The 23,735-nt window shown below is 51.8% G+C and overlaps 1 protein-coding gene across 2 annotated transcripts in view; it reads left to right on the top strand.

The window, feature by feature from the left end:
* LOC119956802 (fibrillin-1-like) overlaps positions 1–23,735 on the top strand; it is a 622,562-nt gene that overhangs the window by 408,158 nt on the left and 190,669 nt on the right. For both annotated transcript variants that reach the window (XM_038784238.1, XM_038784237.1), the window contains exon 29: positions 1,621–1,743. In XM_038784238.1, coding sequence (XP_038640166.1) covers positions 1,621–1,743 — 123 coding nt within the window. The remainder of the gene's footprint in view (positions 1–1,620; positions 1,744–23,735) is intronic.

Here is a 23,735-nt window from a genome sequence, read left to right on the forward strand (position 1 = left end):
CCCCTTTCGGCTCCGTAAAATAGCGCAGAAGGGCCGCTTGCTGCTCCTCCGCCCACTGCCTCCACTCCTCAGGGGCTCCACCGGCCGCCATTTTGTCCACCTTCCCCCGCTTTTCCAGGGGAGCTGCTGCCGTTTTTCTCCTCGCCCCACTCCGAGTCTGCACCATAAATCCCGGGGGGTTTTGTTTCAGACCCCTTTATCCACCGGGAATCGTCGAATCAGCGCCGTTTGGGGCCCTTAAAAGAGCCCACAAGTCCTATTAAAGCGGGAGCTGCCGAACGTGCGGCTTAGCTCCGCATAGCCGCAACCGGAAATCCGAGTTCCACTGCCCTTGCTGCCAACCTATGGCCTCGTTCCTACCATCACTTCCTTGAAGCCAGCGTCCAGCAACAATCCTCATCTTTCCATGAGTGTTATACTGGCAGTAACCACCATCTCGCCAGTGGCACTGTCATTCAAAAGAGCTGCCACGCTCTGATTACCAGCAGCTCTCACCAGGCAGAACTTCTGCCCCCTGAATGCTTCTCTTTGAAGGTCTTAGATCTTTAGAATTCTTTACTGCAGAGAGCAGTGGAAGATGGGTCATTGATTATACTCTGCAAGGAAATGGAGGATTAAAGGGGGTGGGCAAGAAAGTGGAGTTATGACCACATCAGATGGGCCATAATCTTATAGAATGATGGTGCAGGCTCAAGTGACCGAATGCCTAACTCCTGTTTCTTATACCCTTAATGTCCTTATACATTCCAACTCTTCACATCCTCTAGTAACAGTTGCAATATACTACTGCCTTGAATTACCATTGTGGGCTGGTTTAGCACAGTGGGCTAAACAGCTGGCTTGTAAGGCAGAACAAGGCCAGCAGCGCGGTTCAATTCCTGTACCGGCCTCCCCGAACAGGCAGCGGAATGTGGCGACTAGGGGATTTTCACAGTAACTTCATTGAAGCCAACTTGTGACAATAAGCGATTATTATTATTTTTTAATTTATCAGGGCTTCTGGTAGGCCCCCAGCTTAATGGCAGTAAACCCACTACCTAATAACCTCCCCGATCCGTAAGCTGGGGATGTATAGTCACAGGATCAGTGTGGTTGGTGTAAGTCCCGCCCTGTCCATGTTGGAGCAAATTCAAGAAAATCCAATCTAAAAAGGCAATGCAAAAGGGAAACATGACAACCATGAAATTAATTGTAAACATTGCAGTGATCAATTAATTGTTTTTTTTCCCACTGGGGACAGGGTGGAAAATACATGCCAACCTCATACTAATTGACTATAAAAAAAGAACAAAGTGTTGTGCAAGTTTACTTCACCGCTCTAGTTAATCTTTTTTGTATTTTGTTTTTGTTGCTTCACAAACAAATGGGTATAGCAGGACACTGCCTTGAAACAACTAAAGCTGGCATAAAGAGTGGAGGTGCTCAACATTAAATATGCTTTTCTGGATTGTAATGTCATTACTTTCCAGCTCCTTATCAGTGCTGCTGTAAATTTTAACTTATTATTATTTTACTCATCTCACCTGCTATCATATGGTTGTGCCACCGATTCAAATCTAGAAGTGTAATCTTTACCTGTCCTTGACTATAAAATTTATACATTAGTGGCTTTTATTACAGACATTGATGAATGCACAATCGTGAATGGAGGATGTGAAACTTACTGCACAAATTCTGAAGGCAGTTACGAATGCAGTTGTCGTAATGGTTATGCATTGCTCCCAGATCAGCGATCTTGTACAGGTAAAATCTAATTATTTTGATATCAGCTAGGTGTAAGTACCGACTATTAAATAGTTTTAGGAGTGACCTGCTTTCAAAAATACATTGATCTATTGAGAATATTTGCAATTTCAAGTAGAAATATTATTGAAAGATATTATTAATTCTTTGGTACGCCTTTTAACTGTGTGAAAATATTGTTGTGCCTCATTAACGTCAATTATAATAAGAAGTGTAATATGTCCAAGTCAATTGTGTTTAAATGGAAAAATATATTCTAGTTGTCCCCCAATTATTAAGTTGAATTCTCTCTCAATCGTTCTTTGATCATTATAATTCTTTCTTTAAAACTGATGGTTAGTGTTTGACATTTTATTGTTAATACCTCTTGATATGGTATCATGGTGTATGTGAGGCCTACTGCCCTTGTTCCCATTCTTAAGTTCTTGGTTTTCTAACATTGTAACAGGGATTTTCCTACGTAAATGTGTTCAGACATAAATGTAATATCTAATTATAAAATGTTAATAAAGAGTTTATTAAGCTATAAATTAATGTACACTTACATCCCATTTTTGTTTTTCTGACAATTTTTCCATCTCCGGGCAAACAGGTAAAATCTAATTATTTTGATATCAGCTAGGTGTAAGTACCGACTATTAAATAGTTTTAGGAGTGAACTGCTTTCAAAAATACATTGATCTATTGAGAATATTTGCAATTTCAAGTAGAAATATTATTGAAAGATATTATTGATTCTTTGGTACGCCTTTTAACTGTGTGAAAATATTGTTGTGCCTCATTAATGTCAATTATAATAAGAAGTGTAATATGTCCAATTCGATTGTGTTTAAATGGAAAAATATATTCTACAGTTGTCCCCCAACTGACCCTCTTGAGGCGAACTTGATTTTCTCCAACCTTAGGAACTCCACCAGGTCACTCACCCACACCCCCGGTTTCGGTGGCTCTGAGTCCATCCACTCCAGCAAAATCCGTCTCCGGGCTACCAGGGAGGCAAAGACCAGAACATCGGCCTCTCTCGCCTCCTGGATTCCCAGATCTTCCGACACACCAAATATTGCCACTTCTTGTTTCGGAACCACCTTCACCTCGGACATTACATCCATGAACCCCTGCCAGAACCCCTTCAGTTACAGACATGCCCAAGACTTGGGAACATGGTTCACACGTCTCCCTGCGCACTGTCCACACCTGTCCTCAACCCCCTCAAAGAAGCTGCTCATCCTGGCCACCTTCATGTGTGCTCTAAATAATAAACTGGATAAGACTGAGCCTTGCGCATGGCGAGCATGCATTCACCCTCCTCAGAGCCTCCTCCCACAACCCAGTCTCCATTCCTCGCACCCCCCGCCCTTCCAGTTACTCCTCCCATTTCCATTTCACTTCCCCTATCGGGGCTCTCTCTCAGTCCATTTGTAGATCTCAGGCACCTCGCCCTCCCCCACTCCTCCCTTCAATACCACCTTATCCTGTAATCCCGGGGGCGGCAATCAGGAAAGGACAGCACCTGCTTCCTCACAAAGTCCTGGACCTGTAAGTATCGGAACCGGTCCTCACTGGGCAGCTCATATTCCAAGTCCTCTAAACTCGCAAAGCTGCCCCCCACAAACAGGTCCCCAAACTGATCGATAACCTGCTTGTCGCCAACCCTGAAGTCTCACGTCCAACCTCCCCGGTGCAAATCTGCAATTGTCACAAATCGCTGCCCACACCGAGGTACCTACCAACCTCAGATGCTGCCCCAATGTTCCCATACCCACAGGGCTCGTGGAGTACTTGGCCAGCGAGAGCGGCAGAGGTACCGTCATCAATGCCCTTAAACTGTATCCCTGCAAGAGGCCGCCTCCATCCGCCACCATGCCGACCCCTCCCCCAATACCCACTTCCTCACCATAGCAATCTTCATTATGTTTGGCAAGGCCAGCCTGCTGCAACAGCATCTTCTTAACCTGTGGGATTTTCCCCGCTCACACAAACCCCAAGATCGAAGCATTAACTTTCCTGCAGATTTTGGGACGAAGATCGGGAGGTTCTGAAAAACAAATAAGATCCTCGGCAGCACTGTCATTTTTACTGTTTGCACCCGCCCCGTCGGCGTTGGTGACAGCACATTCCACCTCTTGAAATCCCGCCTCATCTTTTCCACCAACCGTGCCTGATTCAATTTGTGCAGCTGTTCCTGTCCCCACACCACCTGGATACCCAAATATCTGAAGCTTGCCCCAACCATTTTAAATGGCAGCTCAGCCAATCTCCTCTCCTGCCCCCTGACCTCAATCGGGAAGACCTCGCTCTTCCTCATGTTTAGCTTATATCTGGAAAAACTGCCAAACTCCTCCAAAACACTCATAATTCCCCCGCTTTTCCCAGTGGTCCGCGATATAAAGCAAGGTCATCCGCATAGAGTGAGACCCTGTGCTCGACCCTCCCCCTGCACACCCCTTTCCAGTTCCTATGCGCTATTGCCAAGGCAAAAAGCAATGTGGAAAATGGGCACTCCTGCCTTGTCCCAAGGTGTAGCCCAAAGTACCCCGAGCTCACCTGGTTCGTCCGCACGCTCGCTACCGGCGCCCTATACAACAGTCGGACCCAGTCTACAAATCCCTGCCCGAACCCAACACTTCACACAAGTACTCCCATTCCATCCGATCAAAAACCTTCTCTGCATCTATCGCAACTGCCACCTCCACATCCTGTGATTTTGTCAGCAGTTTGCCATCCACATTTAGCAACGATATCAGGTGATAGGACCCACACTGCTCCGGATCTTTATCCTTCTTTAATTTCAGGGATATGTACGCCTGCGACAATGTAAGGGGAGCTCCCCCTTTACCCTCGCCTCATTATATGCCCTCACCAGCAGGGGCCACATAAAATTCTACAGGAAACCCATCCGGGCCCGGGGACCTCCCTGCCTGAATAGCCCCCATATCCTCCGTCACTTCCACCAGTCCAATGGGAGCCCCCAGCCCCTCCACCAGTTCCTCCTCCATCACGGGAACTCCAACCCATCGAGGAATCGGCGCATCTCCCCCTCCCCCGGCCAGGAGCTCCAATTTGTAGATCCTCCTGTAAAACTCCTCGAATACCCCATTCACTCCCACTAGGTCCAGTACCACTCTCCCCCTCCCGTCTTTCACCCTTCGGATCTCTCTTGCCGCATCCTGCTTCCTGAGTTGGCGGGCCAGCATCCTACTCACCTTCTCTCCGTACTCATATACTGCCCCTCTGGCCCTCCGCAACTGCCCTATTGCCTTCCCTGTGGACACCCACCCAAATTCCATCTGAAGCTTCTGCCTCTCCTTCAACAATCCCGCCTCTAGGGCTTCTGAATACCTCCTGTGCAACCGCAGATACTCTTCCACCAACCTTGTCATGTCTGTTCGTTAACCTTTTCCCTATGCGCCCTGATTAATATGAACTCCGCCCAACCACTGCCTTCAGCGCCTCTCATAAGGTGGCGGCCAAGACCCCACCCGTACTGTTCAGTTCCATGTATCTTCGAATGGCCGCCCTCACGTGCTCACACACACCCTCAGCCATTAACAACCCAATGTGCAGTCTCTACTGCGGGTGCTGCCCCCCCCGGTCCACTTGCAAGACCACCTAGTGCGGCGCGTGGTCTAATACCACGATCGATGACTACCCCAAGTCAACGAACCCTGCCAGCAGCGCTTGTCCACCAAGGTATAAAATCAATCCGAGAGTATACCCTGCATGTGGGAGAAGTACAAGAACCTTTGTCCTCGGCCTCCTAAAATCTCCCCCACCCCCCCACGCACTCCATGAGCTCCTGCACCACCGCCGCCGACACCCTCCATGACTTGGGCTCGACAGGTCGCAACCAGGTTCAATGGCCGTGTTAAAGTCCACGATGAACCGGTGCGAGTCCAGGTCCGGGGTCTTCCCCAGCAACCGCCTCATGAACTCCACATCATCACAGTTTGGAGCATTGCTATTTACCAAAACCACCGGCATCTCCCCCAGCTTCCCACTCGCCATCACAAACCTCCCTCCCGAATCTGCCACAATATTCCCCACCTCAAATGCCACCCATTTGTTTATCAGCACAGCCAGCCGCCCATCTTCAGATATAATCCTGAATGAAATACTTGCCCAACCCACCCTTTCCTTAGCCTAGTCTGATCTCCAATCTTTTAGTATGTTTCTTGCAAAAAGGCCACAACCGCCTTTACGCTCCCCAAGTGCGCGAACACATGCGGCAGTTGAACTGGCCCAATCAACCCTCTCACATTCAATGCGACCAACCTGGTCGAGGGGCGCACAACACCACCCCCCCCCCCCCCCCCCCCCCCCCCGCCGCCGCCGCCCGCCTGCCGATCAACCATATCCTTTCATGGACCGGCTCTCGGCCTGTGTCACGCAGTCCTCCAGGCCAGGTTGGTCACCGCTCCCTTTCTTGTTCTGCTACAGCAATCACAACTTAGTCAGCAGCCCCCTCACTCCCTTCCCCAGTAGAAAACAACAGTAGCATCCTCTCTACAATTCTAACCACATGGCCACCCCCCACTGCATTCTCATTAACTAGTCCACCCAGCAGCTAGCCTGGCAACCCCCGCCCAAGATGCCTAAGCCCCCTTCCCCCACTGATTTCCGCCCCCCCCCCCTGTCACTCACCTCCATAAGACAAATAACAATGGAATAAGAAAACATTTGCACTCACCCTCCACGCTTCCCAAACATCCCCCTGTCGTTTCTAATATTTTTCCCACTTCTGGACTGTGATAGAAAGATTCAACAACGCTCGTTAAGAAAACAAAACTAAGCTTTATTTGCGAATTACAACTGTCTGCATGCAGAAATGGCTGAAACTTGGAGTCGGAAAGCAGTCAAATACAAACTGCTGGATCTGCTCCAAGTCTGCGCTATTACAGACAAATAGGACGATATTTATACATTATAGAATCAAGATAACATGAATACAGCTTGGTCAGGAATTTGATCAAAAGTAAAACATAAGCAATATCATAAAACTGGCGTCGCCTTGCTAACCTTTAGAGGACTCGGGGTCTCATATCATTATCTTGTCTTTTGGTCGCATGTTTAAGAAACGGAGCAGTATCGAAAGAAACTAGTTCTAGCTTATCTTGTGTATTTAGACTGCTCTGGGGTATGACGACTGAGTTTTATCCGAGTTTAGAGTCAGCAAGTTTTCGGGTCAAGTTGACCTTTTCTGCTTGTATTTGTGCCTTAGGTTATGCGAAGTCAGTTTAAATTTCATTGTACCAAGAAACTTGACTAGTTTTCCCATCATGCCATTATTTGCTTCGCACAACACCACACCCCAGAGAACTCAACAAAACATCTCAAAGGAGAGAAGTTCTCCAACAACCAACAAACAAAAAGCAATTAAAAAAAGGGCAGAGAAAACCAATATCTCCTCATTTTTCCTCCACAGATCAATGTCCTCCTTCTCCTCCCAGTCCACTGTCTCTTTAAAAACTCCATCGCCTCCTCTGGTTTCCCAAAAAAGTGTTCTTGGCCGTTGTGAATCACCCAGAGGCGGGCTAGGAACAGCTTTCCAAGCTTCACCCTCTTGTTAAAGAGGGCAGCCTTCACGCAATTGAACCCGGCTCTCCTCTTCGCCAAATCTGCGCGCTGGTCCTGGTGTGAATTGCGCTTTCACGTATCTGATCGTCAGTCCAGAAGTAAAACACTCGAATACGTCAGTAACGAATATTCGTTTATTCACGGCCGGGACAAATCTCTAAGCAGTCGGGTAACCACCTTCGAGAAGTGCCAAAATCCCAGAATAAGGACTGTATTTTTATACATGTTACAGCTTAGGGGTGGTCCCCTTAAATTCCTAGATACACCTATGATTTGGCAAGGATCCAGAACATGTACATATATGGAATTATTCTTCGAGGTCGGGAGGTTATTTTTGACATAATCATTAGCACAAGTCACTATTAATTCTGTTACAAAGGTTTTTCTTATCCCATGGCCAATGTTTATTTGTTTCAACTGGTCAAACGAGCTTAATTGCGCTATCTCCGCAATAAAGTAACGCTTCCCATTCATTCCATTCTTTGACTTTTTGACCTCTCTGCTTTCACAGATGCGGGTCAGAACATTAAATAGTACTAAAGCCGCACTCCCCTTTTTCCATCCCATGACCTTCTGACATCTCTTTCACAGAGCTTTTCAGAACTGTTATATTAACCCTATCAGGGAAGTTCCAAATGAAATCCACTTCTACATTCCCCCCTTTGATCATTCCATGATCACATAACACTCAGGATACTTTAGATGGAAATGAGAGCGAGGCGGAGGTACTCCTCCTCCCACGCCCCTGCGATCTGCTGAGTAAGATGGCTGTCGCCAACCAAAAAAATCCCGCAAAGGGTAGCCGGCACTCAGCCATTCTTGGGCTGCTTCCCTGTGGTTTACAGAGGAGGACCTGGAGGCCCTGGTTGGTAAGGCAGAGTGACTAGTTACTGTCCTGTTCTGGAATATAACCCATTCAGCCGTCTGTTCGATCGAGAAAGGAACAGATATCAAGGGAACGCCTCCATGGGCATGGGTCGGGACCTGTGTACATATCCAGCAAGAGGAGACACCCACTTTCTTAGCATAGACATAGGACATAAACAGAAATGAATTTGCCGTTACATGGTGCGTTGCCCGCTTCCTTCTGGAAGGCGAGTAGGGGTGAGTAGTCCTTGATGGTAAAATTTGTACCCTGTCCTTATCGATGCACCGGTGGTTCCACCTGCATGTGCGGCGATCGTACATTAGAATCATGTACGTAATCAGGAATCGGCGCTTCTGGTCGTCGGGAGGAACGGTGGTCGGGCAGGTTCTGATAGCGGTGGTGATCCATCGGAGATCTGTCGTTGTTCCACATCGTGGGGTTCCTTCCCGGCACATGGGTGGGTGTCGGCTTCCGTACAGGCATCTCCATCTTTCGGATGCAGCGAGAGAGAGCAGGGTGGCGAGTATTGTGACGGCGAAGAGGGGCCTCATCCTGGTACTCGTGTTCCTAGGACTTAAAGGAAAAGTTTAGAACATCATGGATACTTAATTAACTTACAATGGTGCATATGTACCCATGCGTTCCGGCCCTCCACTTTTACTGCAGTGGGGGTAGTGAGTAGAACCTGTAGGGGACCCTCCCATCGAGGTTCCAAACCTTTACGTGTCCAATTTCGAATTAGGACATAATCCCCAGGGTTGATGGAGACGTCATGAGTAATGGAGGGGACTTCTTCCTGGGTGGCACGAACTCGGGAGTGTAATCCTTTCAAAATTCTAGTTAGTGTTAATATATAATTAGCCATCTCGGTAGTCATGTAATGGAATTGAACATTCCGTGGAACACTGCTGTCCCAAGGCGTTCGAAAGGGTCTGCCATATAGTATTTCCGCTGGGCTTAGGCGAGTTTTTCCTGCGGGGGTGGCACGTAGCTGGAAGAGTGCTAAAGGCAGGAGTTTGAGCCAAGTGGCCCCAGTGTCTGCTTGTAGTTTAGCGAGTTTAGTCTTTAGAGTCTGATTAGCCCTTTCCACCACTCCAGCGGCTTGTGGTCTGTAGGCACAATGAAACTGTTGCTTTATTCCTAGCAGAGCACAGAATTCCTTATTGATTTGACCTATGAAGTGGGGACCATTGTCAGAGCTCAGCCGGGCTGGAATTCCAAATCGCGGAACAATTTCTCGCATTAACACCTTAACTACTGTCAAGGCCTTGTTATCCGTAGTCGGGTAGGCCTCGATCCATTTGCTAAAAGTGTCCACAATGACTAACACATATTTATAGCATTGACATCTTTCCAACTCAATGTAATCCATTTGTAGGGTCTCAAATGGACCCTCAGGTAAGGGGGTTGTGCCAGGATCACAGGGGACGGCCTTACCGGGGTTGTGCTGTTGACAGATTAGGCACCGACTGCTAATTTGTTGGGCCATTTCTTGCAGTCGTGGGTGCCACCAGCTTTTTAACAATATGTCCCCTGTGACACGAGCTCCACAGTGAGTTGCAAAGTGTACACATTCGGTCACCCAGGCTGCTAATGCATCGGTCATACATGTTTGTCCTACCGGGGTGACCCACAGCTTATTTTCGATATCATATATACATCCTAAGTTTTTCCACATATTTACAGCAGTTGCAGGAGCGTCCTCCTGCATTTGGATTATGTCAGCAATGGTTGGCATAGGTTTTTCAGAGGGAGACTTTTCCGGGGGGGTTTTAGTCTGCCTCATCATTCTAGGCACCATTAGTTTGCCAGATTTAGAAATTTCTTTTGCCTTCTCGTCCGCTCTCCTGTTGCCCGTTTCCACCAGCCCCGTGCCTTTTGTATGCGCTGCGCATTTTATCACCGCTATCTTGTCTGGGAGCATAAGGGCCTGCAATAACTGGGTTACTAACTGCTGGTGTGAGATGGGTGTACCAGCGGAGGTTAGAAATCCTCTGTTTTTCCATCACCGTCTTGATCGATGATTGCATAGCCAGATTGTCTATCCCCCCTTTCGCCGACGGAAGAACTTCCATCGGTGAAAAAGGAACAATCTGCACTTGGGAGGGGTATATCGGAGAGGTCGTCTCGAACCGAGGAGACTTCTTGCAACAGTTGCAGACAGTCATGAGTTGGGTCGAGCATGTCTGTGGGAGGATGCGTCAAAAAGTCAGCAGGGTTGATAGTGGTGCAGTGGGCAAACTGGATCTTCGGGTTATTAAGGAGAGCAATCTCATATTTGTTCTGACGAGCCATCGTGAGATGCTGAGTCTGTAGCTGTCCCAAAAAGGCCGTAACAGAATGGGAACTATAGACAGTGATATCTTGTTGGAGGGTAATATTAGCAGCCAATTGCAGGCTGTTGTAGATAGCTGCAAGAATTTGGGTACAGATAGGATAGCCAAGGGCTACCGGATCGAGTTTAGAGGAGTAGTATGCAACCGGGCGACAGCGGTCGCCGTGGCGTTGGGTCAGGACAGCTGTGGCGCAGTCGGCAAGGACTGTGCAATAGAGCTGAAAAGGGCGATCATATAAGGGTCGACCAAGGGCAGGGGCCTGGAGGAGTGCCTCCTTGAGGCGGTTCCGCTAGTGACTGTTTGTGATCAGCGGGCACTAGGACCCTGCGGAGCCATGCAGTGTCAATTTCAACGCAGCAGTTGCGAAGTCTGCCGCAGCTGACTGCTGCCCAGCACAAATTCTTTATCTGTTTATTCTGAGACCAATGTAGTTCTGAACATACTGAGTTACTCATAATACTGATCACATTCCAGGGGCGGTGGCGGAGGTGGCCGTGGAGGCTGTGGGGGCTGTGGGGGCTTCTGACGTCCCCCGCAATTGAACAGAGGTTCCTCATCCCCATCGTCCCCCTCCTCCCAACCTTGCTTCGCATTGCTGACCGGCGCCGGGGTAGGAGTAGCATTCTTACGTTTCTTATATTCTTTACATTCCCTTTGTAAGACCTCTACTGTTTTAACAATTCCCCCTTTGGTGAGGCCAATACCCAATTTTGAGGCATTTGCCTGCCAGCTAGCCAGTATAGATGCATCTTTCACTAACTGACAGTATTCCCTCCACAAGGCAATTAATTTCTTTGCGGTGGGTTCTTGATAATACAGAAAAATGTGTCATCTGAAACATGAAAGTCTGGCAATATCTGGTTTGAGAGGGTACAGGGAAAGATCCCACAAAAGGTTAATAGCAGCTGCAAAGAGCAGGGTTATAAAATGCAGATTCTTGCTCACAAGCAGGTTTCAGCAGACACACAGGCTTCATGTGGTAAGCTAAAACAATGGCTCACACCTTCATGGAATGTAACTATCTCAGAAAGCATCTGAAAAAGCATGGATGAGAGTTTCAATTGCATTAAGTGACGAATGTTTAAAACAGGCAAGTCTTTCAAGTCACAACCAAGTTAAATTTCAGCATACAGCTAAAAGCAAAGTTTCACACCTTAATTGAAATAAACTCTCTTAGTAAACAGCTGGAAAGGATGGAAGATGCTCAGTCGAATTTAGTGTCAATTTAAGGGGTAAAATTCTACGAACATCAAGTTAATTAAAAGAAAATTGGAGATGACCTGGCTACGAGAAACATCATTTAAGTCAAAATCAAAGGCAAAGTTATGAACTGGGGACAATTGGAAAATTAAACGATTTGAAATCACAGAAATAAAAGTTAACTATTGAAACGAAAGCATTGTTTAAAATCAGATCTGAGAGGAGACGATATGCCCAAAATGAATAACGAGTTGTAGTAAGATGTTTACATCAAAGATACTTTTAAACTATCAAAGTGAAACAAGCCCATATACAATACAGTCGTTAAAACTTAATAACTCTTCGAAAGAGAATATAAACCCAGGGAGCAGAAGCAGCAGCACTCTGCAACAGCAACAGGAGAGAGAGAGAGAGAGAGAGAGAGACGCAGCCGGCTGGAGAAAGACAAGGAAAGCAGCCGAGTTTAAACAGCTAATACAACTCAAGAAGACCAGATTTTAAGTGGTTATTAGCTTACTTCACTTCCTTAATAACACAGGACCCAGGACACCAATGCTATTAAGGGGTAAGTAGGTAAAATTCTTCGGTGAAGGCATGGGTTATACCGGGGGATAGGCTCCGAGAACCCCGCCCGTAACTTCCAGAGAACGCTGCCTGGAATCACGGCGGCAGTCCCGTCCGGAGCCCACAGCCCGGAATCGTCCCCTAGCAGTCCTGAGAACTCCGACCGTAACTCCAGCGAACGCTGCCTGGAATCACGGCGGCAGTCTCAGGCTACCCCTAGCAGTCCTGGCAACCCCGCCCGTAACTCCAGCGAACGCTGCCTGGAATCACGGCGGCAGTCCCAGGCTGCCCCTAGCAGTCCTGACAACCCCGCCCGTAACTCCAGAGAACGCTGCCTGGAATCACGGCGGCAGTCTCAGGCTGCCCCTAGCAGTCCTGACAACCCCGCCCGTAACTCCAGAGAACGCTGCCTGGAATCACGGCGGCAGTCTCAGGCTGCCCCTAGCAGTCCTGGCAACCCCGCCCGTAACTCCAGCGAACGCTGCCTGGAATCACGGCGGCAGTCCCAGGCTGCCCCTAGCAGTCCTGACAACCCCGCCCGTAACTCCAGCGAACGCTGCCCGGAATCACGGCGGCAGTCCCAGGCTGCCCCTAGCAGTCCTGACAACCCCGCCTGTAACTCCAGAGAACGCTGCCCGGAATCACGGCGGCAGTCTCAGGCTGCCCCTAGCAGTCCTGACAACCCCGCCTGTAACTCCAGAGAACGCTGCCTGGAATCACGGCGGCAGTCTCAGGCTGCCCCTAGCAGTCCTGGCAACCCCGCCCGTAACTCCAGCGAACGCTGCCTGGAATCACGGCGGCAGTCCCAGGCTGCCCCTAGAGACGATAACCGCAGGGTTCACTCACTTACCCTCTTTAAAACGGGTAAAGGCCAAATTCGCCCTCTACTTTGAACGAGCTCAGTCGATTATGCCGGTTAGTTGCGCAGACCCCTCTGGAGATCCCCGTACAGGCCACCAAATGTGAATTGCGCTTTCACGTATCTGATCGTCAGTCCAGAAGTAAAACACTCGAACACGTCAGTAACGAATATTCGTTTATTCACGGCCGGGACAAATCTCTAAGCAGTCGGGTAACCACCTTCGAGAAGTGCCAAAATCCCAGAATAAGGACTGTATTTTTATACATGTTACAGCTTAGGGGTGGTCCCCTTAAATTCCTAGATACACCTATGATTTGGCAAGGATCCAGAACATGTACATATATGGAATTATTCTTCGAGGTCGGGAGGTTATTTTTGACATAATCATTAGCACAAGTCACTATTAATTCTGTTACAAAGGTTTTTCTTATCCCATGGCCAATGTTTATTTGTTTCAACTGGTCAAACGAGCTTAATTGCGCTATCTCCGCAATAAAGTAACGCTTCCCATTCATTCCATTCTTTGACTTTTTGACCTCTCTGCTTTCACAGATGCGGGTCAGAACATTAAATAGTACTAAAGCCGCACTCCCCTTTTTCCATCCCATGACCTTCTGACATCTCTTTCACAGAGCTTTTCAGAACTGTTATATTAACCCTATCAGCGAAGTTCCAAATGAAATCCACTTCTACACTGGTACACCCGGAGCTCATTGCCTTCCCAGGTGCACCTCCTCGTCTGCCTTGCCCACCTCAGGTGGAGCCGCACCACCATTACCCTCGGCAGCTCACCCGCCTGCGGTTTCCACATCAGCGCTCTATGCGTCCGGTCGACCTCCAGGGGCCGGTCAAAGGCTCCTCCCCCATTAGCTTCTCCAGCGTCTGTTCCCTCGATGCCTTCAGGCATCTCCATGATTCTTAAGTTTTGTTTCTGGGAGTGATTCCCCAGGTCCTCCACTTTCTCCTTTAGCCGTTTATGGGTCTCCCGTATCATTCTGATCTCGGCCACCAACGAGGTAAGCTGCTCCTCGTGCTCCCCGCCATCTTCTCCACTTTTTGAATGGCCTGACCCTGGGTCTACAGCCTTTGCTCCACTCAATCAGTTCCCACTTTTAGTGGTTGATGGAACCATCAATTCTACGGACACGTGCTCGTAGGATTAGAATAGCGGTTTTAATATGCTTACAACAGAGCCAGCCTGTTAGCCGTTGAACTTTCGGTGAACTGGCTGGCTGACTCTCTGGCACGGATCTTTATACAGGGGGATAACTCCAGGGGGAGGAGTTCTGGGCGGAGCCGAGGGGGGAGCCCAGTACAAACTCTTGAGTACTCCCAGAGCTACTCCCACTGGTGTCAGGTAGTGCAACTGCACTTACAATATCGGTACATGTATGCAATGGAAACAGAGTGACATTGGTAACTTATAATACCGTGTGAATCTCATTCACCACATTCACCCCCTGTGAAAAAAATCAAGTCCGGCGGGGGTGGTGGCTCACAGAGTTAGTCTGTCCGGTGGACGAATTGGTCGTTGCGATCTGCGGAGCACCGGGGTTGCAGCCTCTTATGGTGGCTGGGTGGGTGTTGAGAGCTGGGGTACGATGGCAGGCTCCGGGGCGGGTATCGTCCAAACTTCATACACCTCTGGCTCTACCGGAGACTGGGGGCGCTGGGGGCAGGCTGGTGCTGGCGCGTGGAACAGGTGGGGCGAGCTTGCGGGATCGAGGGGGCGGCAGCATAGGGAACGGGGTAAGAGGTTCCTCAGTGGGGGTAGGGGGGTGCTGGATCCAGCGGGTGCGAGGTTCCGAAGGGATACTGTGTCCTGGCGACACAGTCATTGTCTCCCCCCCCCACCCCCCCGGGTTGCTGCTGCTACTGTCCCAGTACCCTATCATTGAGCCAGAAAGTCGAGGAAAGGTTGCCACCGCCTAAAGAACCCTTGCACCGATCCTCTCAGGGCGAATTTGATCTTCTCTAGCTTAATAAAACCCGCCATGTCATTGATCCAGGTCTCCACGCTTGGGGGCCTCGCATCCTTCTCCGGGCTACTAGGGACGCAAAGGCCAGCACACTGGTCTCTTTCGCCTCCTGCACTCCCGGCTCCACCCCAACCCCAAAGATCGCGAGTCCCCATCTTGGCTTGACCCTGGATCCCACCACCCTTGACACCGTCCTCGCCACCCCCTTCCAGAACTACTCCAGTGCCGGGCATGCCTAGAACATATGGGCATGGTTTATTGGACTCCCCGAGCACCTGACACACCTATCTTCACCCCCAAAGAACCTACTCATCCTCGTCCCGGTCATGTGGGCCCTGTGCAGCACCTTGAATTGAATGAGGCTAAGCCGCGCACACGAGGAGGAAGAATTAACCCTCTCTAGGGCATCAGCCCATGTCCCGTCTTCGATCTGTTCCCCCAGTTCCCCCTCCCACTTAGTTTTCAGCTCCTCTACTGACGCTTCTTCCACCTCCTGCATAACCTTGTAGATATTGGATATCTTCCCCTCTCCGACCCAGACCCCTGAGAGCACCCTGTCCCTCACCCCCCTCACGGGAAGCGCAGGGAATCCCTCCACCTGCCGTCTAGCAAATGCCTTTACCTGCAGATACCTGAACATGTTTCCCGGGGGGAGCCCAAATTTCTTCTCCAACTCCCCCAGGCTCGCAAACCTCCCGTCGATAAACAGGTCCCTCAGCTGTCTAATGCCCGCTCTGTACCACCCCTGAAATCCCCCATCCATGTTCCCCGGGACAAACCTACGGTTCCCCCTTAACGGAGCCTCCAGCGAGCCCCCACTTCTCCCCTATGTCGCCTCCACTGCCCCCAAATCTTGAGGGTAGCTGCCACCACCGGACTCGTGGTATACCTCGTGGGAGGGAGCGGCCACGGCGCCGTTACCAGGGCCCCCAGGCTTGTATCCCCACAGGACGCTCTCTCCATCCGTTTCCATGCTGCCCCCTCCCCCTCCATCACCCACTTGCGCACCATCGACACGTTGGCCGCCCAGTAGTACCCCGAGAGATTGGGCAACGCCAGCCCCCTCCCCATCTCTACCCCGCTCCAAGAAGACCCTCTTCACCCTCGGGGTGCCATGCGCCTAAACAAATCCCATGATGCTGCTGGTTACCCTTTTAAAAAAGGCCCTAGGGATAAAGATGGGCAAGCACTGGAAGAGGAACAAGAACCTCGGGAGAACCGTCATTTTGACGGATTGCACTCTGCCCGCCAACGACAGCGGCACCATGTCCCACCTTTTAAATTCCTCCTCCATCTGCTCCACTAGTCTGGTGAAGTTAAGCTTATGGAGAGTCCCCCAACTCCTGGCCACCTGCACCCCCAGGTACCTGAAACTCTTCACTGCCCTCCTGAAAGGGAGCCTCCCAATTCCCTCCTCTTGATCTCCCGGGTGCACTACAAATACATCGCTCTTTCCTAAATTTAGCTTATAGCCCGAAAAGCCCCCAAATTCCGCTAACAGCTCCATCACCCCCGGCATTCCCCCCTCTGGGTCCACCACATATAACAGCAGGTCGTCCGCATACAGCAATACCCGGTGTTCTTCACCACCCCGCACCAGACCCCTCCATCTCCCTGACTCCCTCAACGACATAGCCAGCGGTTCAATCGCCAGTGCAAAGAGCAGGGGGGACAGGTGACACCCCTGCCTGGTCCCACGATAGAGCCTAAAGTACTCCGATCTCCTTCCATTTGCGACTACACTCGCCATCGGAGCCGCGTAGAGCAGCCTCACCCATTTGATGAATCCCTCCCCAAATCCAAACCTCTCCAGCACCTCCCACAGGTACCCCCACTCAACTCTATCAAACGCTTTCTCTGCGTCCAGCGCCACCACTATCTCAGCCTCCCCCTCCACTGCCGGCATCATGATAACATTGAGCAGTCTCCGCACATTCGTGTTGAGCTGCTGCCCCTTGACAAATCCTGTCTGATCTTCGTGAATCACCTCTGGCACACAATCCTCTATCCTGGTAGCCAGGATCTTCGCCAGCAACTTAGCGTCTACATTAAGGAGCGAGATAGGCCTGTATGATCCACAATGCAAGGGGTCCTTATCCCGCTTTAGGATCAAAGAGATCAGTGCCCGCGACATCGTCGGGGGCAAAGCCCCCCCCTCCCATGCCTCATTGAAGGTTCGCACCAGCAGGGGACCCACCAGGTCCGCATACTTTTTGTAAAATTCCGCCGGGAACCCATCCGGCCCCGGGGCCTTACCTGACTGCATTTGTCCGATCCCCCTGACTAGCTCCTCCAACTCTATCGGCGCCCCCAGCCCCTCTACCAGCCTCTCTTGAACCCTTGGGAAACATAGCCTGTTCATGAAGCTCTCCATCCCCTCTCTCGCCCTCGGAGGTTCCGACCGGTACAGTTCCTCGTAAAAATCACTAAAGACCCCGTTTACTTCTGTCCCCTTCTGCACTACATTTCCACCCCCATCCTCCACTCCCCCAATTTCCCTAGCCGCATCTCGCCTACGGAGCTGATGCGCCAACATCCTGCTCGCCTTCTCTCCATACTCATATCCTGCGCCCTCCTCCACTGTGTCTCCGCCTTTCTGGTGGTCAACAAGTCAAATTTCGCCTGCAAACTGCGCCGTTCTCCCAGCAACCCTTCCTCCGGTGCCTCCGCATATCTCCTGTCCACATCCAGGAGCTCTCCCACCAGTCTCTCCCTCTCCTTCCTCTCCCTCCTTTCCCTGTGGGCCCGGATGGAGATCACCTCCCCCCGGATCACTGCTTTCAGAGCATCCCCACCCGGACCTCCCCCGTATCATTGGTATCCAGATACCCCTCAATGCTTCTCCGAACCCTCTTACACACCTCCTCCTCTGCCAGCATCCCCACATCCAGGCGCCAGAGCGGGCGCTGGTCCCGCGCCTCTCCCATCTCCAGATCAACCCAGTGCGGGGCATGGTCCGAAATCGCTATGGCCGAGTACTCGGCATCCTGCACCCTCAGAATCAATCCCCTGCTCAGGACAAAAAAGTCTATCCGGGAATAAACCCTATGGACATGAGAGAAAAAGGAGTACTCCCGCGCTCTCGGTCTCCCAAACCTCCAGGGATCCACCCCTCCCATCTGGTCCATGTATCCCCTCAGCACTTTGGCCGCCGCCGGTCTCTTACCCGTCCTTGAACTGGACCGGTCCAGTGTGGGATCCAGCACTGTGTTAAAGTCTCCCCCCATGATCAGGCCCCCTGCCTCCAGGTCCGGGATGCGGCCCAACAATCGCCTCATAAAGCCAGCATCATCCCAATTCGGGGCATATACGTTCACCAGCACCACCTTCTCTCCCTGCAGCCTACCCTTCACCATGATATATCTGCCCTCCTTGTCCGACACCACCTCAGTCGCCTCGAACGCCACCCTCTTCCCCACCAGAATCGCCACCCCCCCGGTTCTTCGCGTCCAATCCTGAGTGATAAACCTGCCCCACCCACCCCTTCCTCAGACGAACCTGGTCTGCCACCTTCAGGGGGGTCTCCTGGAGCATAGCCACGTCCGCCTTCAACCCCCTCAGATGAGAAAATACCCTGGTTCTCTTAATTGGCCCGTTCAGCCCCCTCACGTTCCAGGTAATCAGCCGGATCAGAGGGGAACCCGCCCCCCTCCCCCGCTGACTAGCCATAGCTTATCAGATGTTCGCCCCAGGCCAGCACACCCCGCCCGACCCGTTCCCCATGGCGATAACGCCTCTGCTCTCCCCCCCCCCGGCCCCCACCGGCTCCTTCCTGGTCATTCCAGCAGCAACCCGGTATCCCCCCCCCCCCCCCCCCCCCAAGGCTAGGACCCCTCCTAGCCGCGACGCACCCTCCATGGTACTTCCGTGAGTCAGCTGACTTCTGCTGACCCCGGCAGCTCCCGCCAAAACCTATCCCCTCCCGGCATGGGGTCATCCCCCTCTTGCCACACCTCCTTGGCACCGCTTCAGTGCGGGAAAGAAAACCAGTAGAGGCCCCGCCCCCACCGCCAGCTCCACCCCCCCCCCCCGCCCCGCAGCGCGGGAAACCAGAGGAAAGCCCGCGCTTTCACACTGCCACACCCCACCCTTCTGACGTAGTTCCCCAAAATCCAGTTTCACCTCAATCCCCAGCCCCGTACAGAAGAGAACATATAAAACACAAACCCCCAACATTCCCCACCTAACCCATAACCATACCCAACAAACAAACCCACCCGTAAACAGAGCAAAAAGAAAACCAGCATACATAACACACATGTCGAAGTTAAAAAAGTTGAAACGAAACAGCAACAGCGGAAACAACGACGGCCAAAGTATGTCCCCAGACCCTAGTTCGAGTCCAGCTTCTCCGCCTGCACAAAGGCCCACGCCTCCTCCGGGGACTCGAAGTAATGGTGCCAGTCCTTGTATGTCACCCACAGGCGCGCAGGCTGCAACATTCTAAACCTGACCTGCTTGGCATGAAGCACCGCCTTCGTCCGGTTGAACCCGGCCCGCCGCTTAGCCACCTCCGCACTCCAGTCCTGGTAGATCCTCACGACCGAATTCTCCCATTTACTGCTCCTCTCTTTCTTGGCCCAGCGCAGCACACACTCCCGGTCACTGAATCGATGGAACCGCACCAGCACCGCCCTCGGGGGCTCATTTGCCTTGGGCCTCCTGGCCATCACTCTGTGAGCTCCCTCAAGCTCCAGGGGCAAATGGAAGGACCCCGCTCCCATCAACGAGCTCAGCATCGTGGTCACATACGCCGGGAGATCCGACCCCTCCAGCCCCTCCGCCAAGCCCAGGATCCTCAGATTCTTTCACCTCGTGCGAACGTCCAGCTCCTCCAAGCGGTCCTGCCACTTTTTATGAAGTGCCTCGTGCAACTCCTCTTTCCCCACGAGGACCACGGCCTCCTCCTCCCGCTCAGCGGCCTGCTGCTGCAACTCCCGAATAGACACCTCCTGGGCCGCCTGGGTCCCAAGCAGCTTGTTCGTAGTTGCATTCATGGAGTCCAGCAGCTCAGCCTTCAGCTCCACAAAACAACGCAGGAGAGAGGCCTGCTGGTCCTGCGCCCACTTCCACCAGTCCTCGGGTGTTGCGCCGGCCGCCATTTTGTTTTTCTTCTCCCTTTTTTTGGGGGAGCTGCTGCAGCTTCTTTCTTCGTCCCACTCCGGGTGAGCACCATATAGTGTGGGGCAAGTTCCTCCAGGCACCTTCCCCCACCGGGATGCGTTAAAACAGCGCCGTTTGGGGCCCTCGAAACGGCCCAAAAGTCCCTAAATAGCGGGAGCTGCCGAATGTGCGGCTTAGCTCCGCATAGCCGCAACCGGAAGTCGGTTTCGGGCTCTGATGTAGTGGCCGAGCCGGGTGACCCCTGGATGGCAGAGGTCATCGTGGATGGCTTTCAGACGGCTGATCTGCGCGCTGGCGCATGTCCCGCGGGATAGGGCATCCGACGGCTCGTTGAGCTATCCCGGTCGATATTTAATATCGTAACTATAGGTGGAGAGTTCGATCCTCCACCGAAGGATTTTATCGTTTTTTATTTTGCCCCTTTGCGAGTTGTCAAACATAAAGGCTACCGATCGTTCGTCGGTGATGAGGGTGAACCTCCTACCTGCGAGGTAGTGCCTCCAGTGACGAACAGCCTCCACGATGGCTTGTGCTACCTTCTCGACTGAGGAGTGTCGGAGTTCTGAAGCGGAGAGGGTATGGGAGAAAAATGCAACGGGCCTCCCTGCCTGATTTAAAGTGGCTGCTAGAGCTACCTCTGAGGCGTCGCTCTCAACCTGAAAGGGAGTGGATTCATCCACCGCCCGCATGGCTGCTTTGGCGATGTCCTCCTTGATGCAGCTGAAGGCCTGGCGCGCCTCAGCTGACAGGGGAAATCATGTGGCCTTAAAGAGTGGGCGGGCTTTGTCCGCATATTGAGGGACCCAATGGGCGTAGTATGAAAAGAACCCCAAGCACCGTTTGAGGGCCTTGGGGCAATGAGGGAGGGGGAGTTCTAAGAGGGGGCGCATATGGTCCGGGTCTGGGCCCAGGACTCCGTTCTCCACGACGTAGCCGAGGATGGCCAGTCTGTTTGTGCGGAAAACGCATTTCTCCTTGTTATAAGTGAGGTTTAATTTCTGTGCCGTTTGGAGAAAACAGTGGAGGTTGGCGTCGTGGTCCTACTGGTCATAGCCGCAGATGGTAACATTGTCCAGATACGGAAACGTGACCCGGAGCCCGTACTGGTCTACCATTCGGTCCATTGCTCGTTGGAACACCAAAACCCCGTTAGTGACGCCGAAGGGAACCCGGAGGAAATGGAAGAGGCGGCCATCGGCCTCGAACGCCGTGTAGTGGCGGTCCTCCGGGCGGTTTGGGAGCTGCTGGTATGCAGACTTCAGATCCACCATGGAAAATAGCCGATGTTGGGCGATCTGGTTAACCATGTCTGCAATTCTGGGGAGGGGATACGCGTCTAGGAGCGTAAAGCGATTTATGGTCTGACTATAGTCGACGACCATGCAAACTTTTCCCCCGGTCTTGACGACCACCACCTGAGCTCTCCAGGGACTATTACTGGCCTCTTATGATCCCCTCACTGAGCAGCCGTCGGACCTCCAATCGGATAAAGACCCTATCCTGTAGGCTGTATCACCTGCTGCGAGTAGCTACTGGTTTGCAATCTGGAGTGAGATTGGCGAAGAGAGGAGGGGGGGCGATGCGCAGCGTGGCTAGGCTGCAGATAGTGAGTGGGGGCAGGGGCCCGCCGAAGCTGAGGGTGAGGCTCTTGAGGTTGCACTAAAAATCCAGGCCTAATAAGAGTGGCGCGCAGAGGTCAGGCAGGACATAAAGTTTAAATTTAGAATAACTAGCGCCTCAAATTGTGAGCGTAGCGACGGTGCGTCCTTGGATTTGGACTGAGTGGGAGCCCGAAGCGAGGGCGATAGTTTGGCTCACAGGAAAATTAGGAAGCGAACAGCATCTTACCAGCTCTGGGTGTATGAAGCTCTCGGTGCTCCCGGAGTCAAAGAGGCATGGCGTGCTGTACCCGTTGATCTGGACCTCCGCCATTGAACTTCGTAGGTGCTTGGGGCGGGATTGATCTAGGGTGACTGCGTTGAGTTGCGGGTCGCATGGTGGGGGTTTGCCAAGATGGCGGCCCCCATGGATCGCACGTGGCGGGAGGGGGCGGAGTCGGGGCGTAGGCCGCAGCGTTTCGGGCCCCGCGGGCCCGCTGGTGTTGGGAGCAATTTGTTCTCTCTACTGGGGAGTTAGAAACTGGGGCCTTTTTCGCGAGGCACACTCTGGCATAGTGGCCTTTCTTCCCGCAGCTGCTGCAGGTCGCGGATCGGGCTGGGCAGTGCTGCCGCGGGTGCTGGCTTTGGCCACAGAAATGGCAGGCTGGGGCAGCTGAGTAGCTGGCTGGAGCAGCTGAGTAGCTGGCTGGGGCAGCAGAGTAACTGGCTTTGGCAGCGCGGTAGCGGGGGGGTTGTTGGTCGGGGGCCCAAGATGAGGTTGCGGGGTCTGCGGGAAACGAGGTGAGGCTGCGGAAGGAGACTTCCATAGTGGTAGCAGCCTCCACAGTAGTATCTAAGTCCTGGGCCTCCTTTTCTAGCAGTCTTTGGCGCACATAGTTAGATCTAAGGCCCGCTACAAAAACGTCCCGCACAGCAAGCTCCCTATGTTCAGTCGCGGTAACGGCTTGATAATTACAGTCATTAGAGAGATTGTTCAGTTCACGTACAAATTCGGCTAGCGTTTCTGTAGGCCGCTGATGGCGAGTCGTAAACACGTGGCGTGCATAAACCTCGTTAATGGGCCTAACGTACATTTTGTCCAATATCGCCAGCGCTGCGGTGTAAGAACCTGTGTGGAGATTCTGTGGCTTACCCTCACGTGCAGTAGGCTGAGTTTTTGTTCCTCCGTTGTTCCAGCGGTGCTGGCTTCTGCCAGGTCGGCCTTAAAACATCTCAGCCAGTGGGAAAAAATTTCTTTAGCCTCTGCATCCTGCGGGTCGAGTTCTAGGCGTCCGGGCTTGAGGGCTGCTTCCATGATTTACTTCGACTGTTTCGTAAGTATATTAAATTGATGGAACCATCAATTCAGCGGACACGTGCTTGTAGGATTAGAATAGCGGTTTTAATATACGTACAACAGAGCCAGCCTGTTAGCCGTTGAACTTTCGGTGAACTGGCTGGCTGACTCTGTGGCACGGATCTTTATACAGCAGCTCCAGGGGGAGGAGTTCTGGGCGGAGCCAAGGGGGAGCCCAGTACAAACTCTCGAGTACTCCCAGAGCTACTCCCCCTGGTGGTCAGGTAGTGCAACTGCACTTACAATATCGGTACATATATGCAATGGAAACAGAGTGACATTGGTAACTTATAATACCGTGTGAATCTCATTCACCACAGTGGTTCCACCGCCTTGGCTAGGTCTTCCTGGGCTTCTCTCCTTTGCTGGCTGAAGTTATAGAACAGTACAGCACAGAACAGGCCCCTCGGCCCTCGATGCCGTGCCGAACAATGATCACCCCACTCAAACCCACGTAACCCGTATACCCGTAACCCAACAATCCCCCCATTAACCTTACACTACGGGCAATTTAGCATGGTCAATCCACC

The sequence above is a fragment of the Scyliorhinus canicula genome, chromosome 24, assembly GCF_902713615.1.
Source record: "Scyliorhinus canicula chromosome 24, sScyCan1.1, whole genome shotgun sequence".
Classification (NCBI taxonomy): domain Eukaryota; kingdom Metazoa; phylum Chordata; class Chondrichthyes; order Carcharhiniformes; family Scyliorhinidae; genus Scyliorhinus; species Scyliorhinus canicula.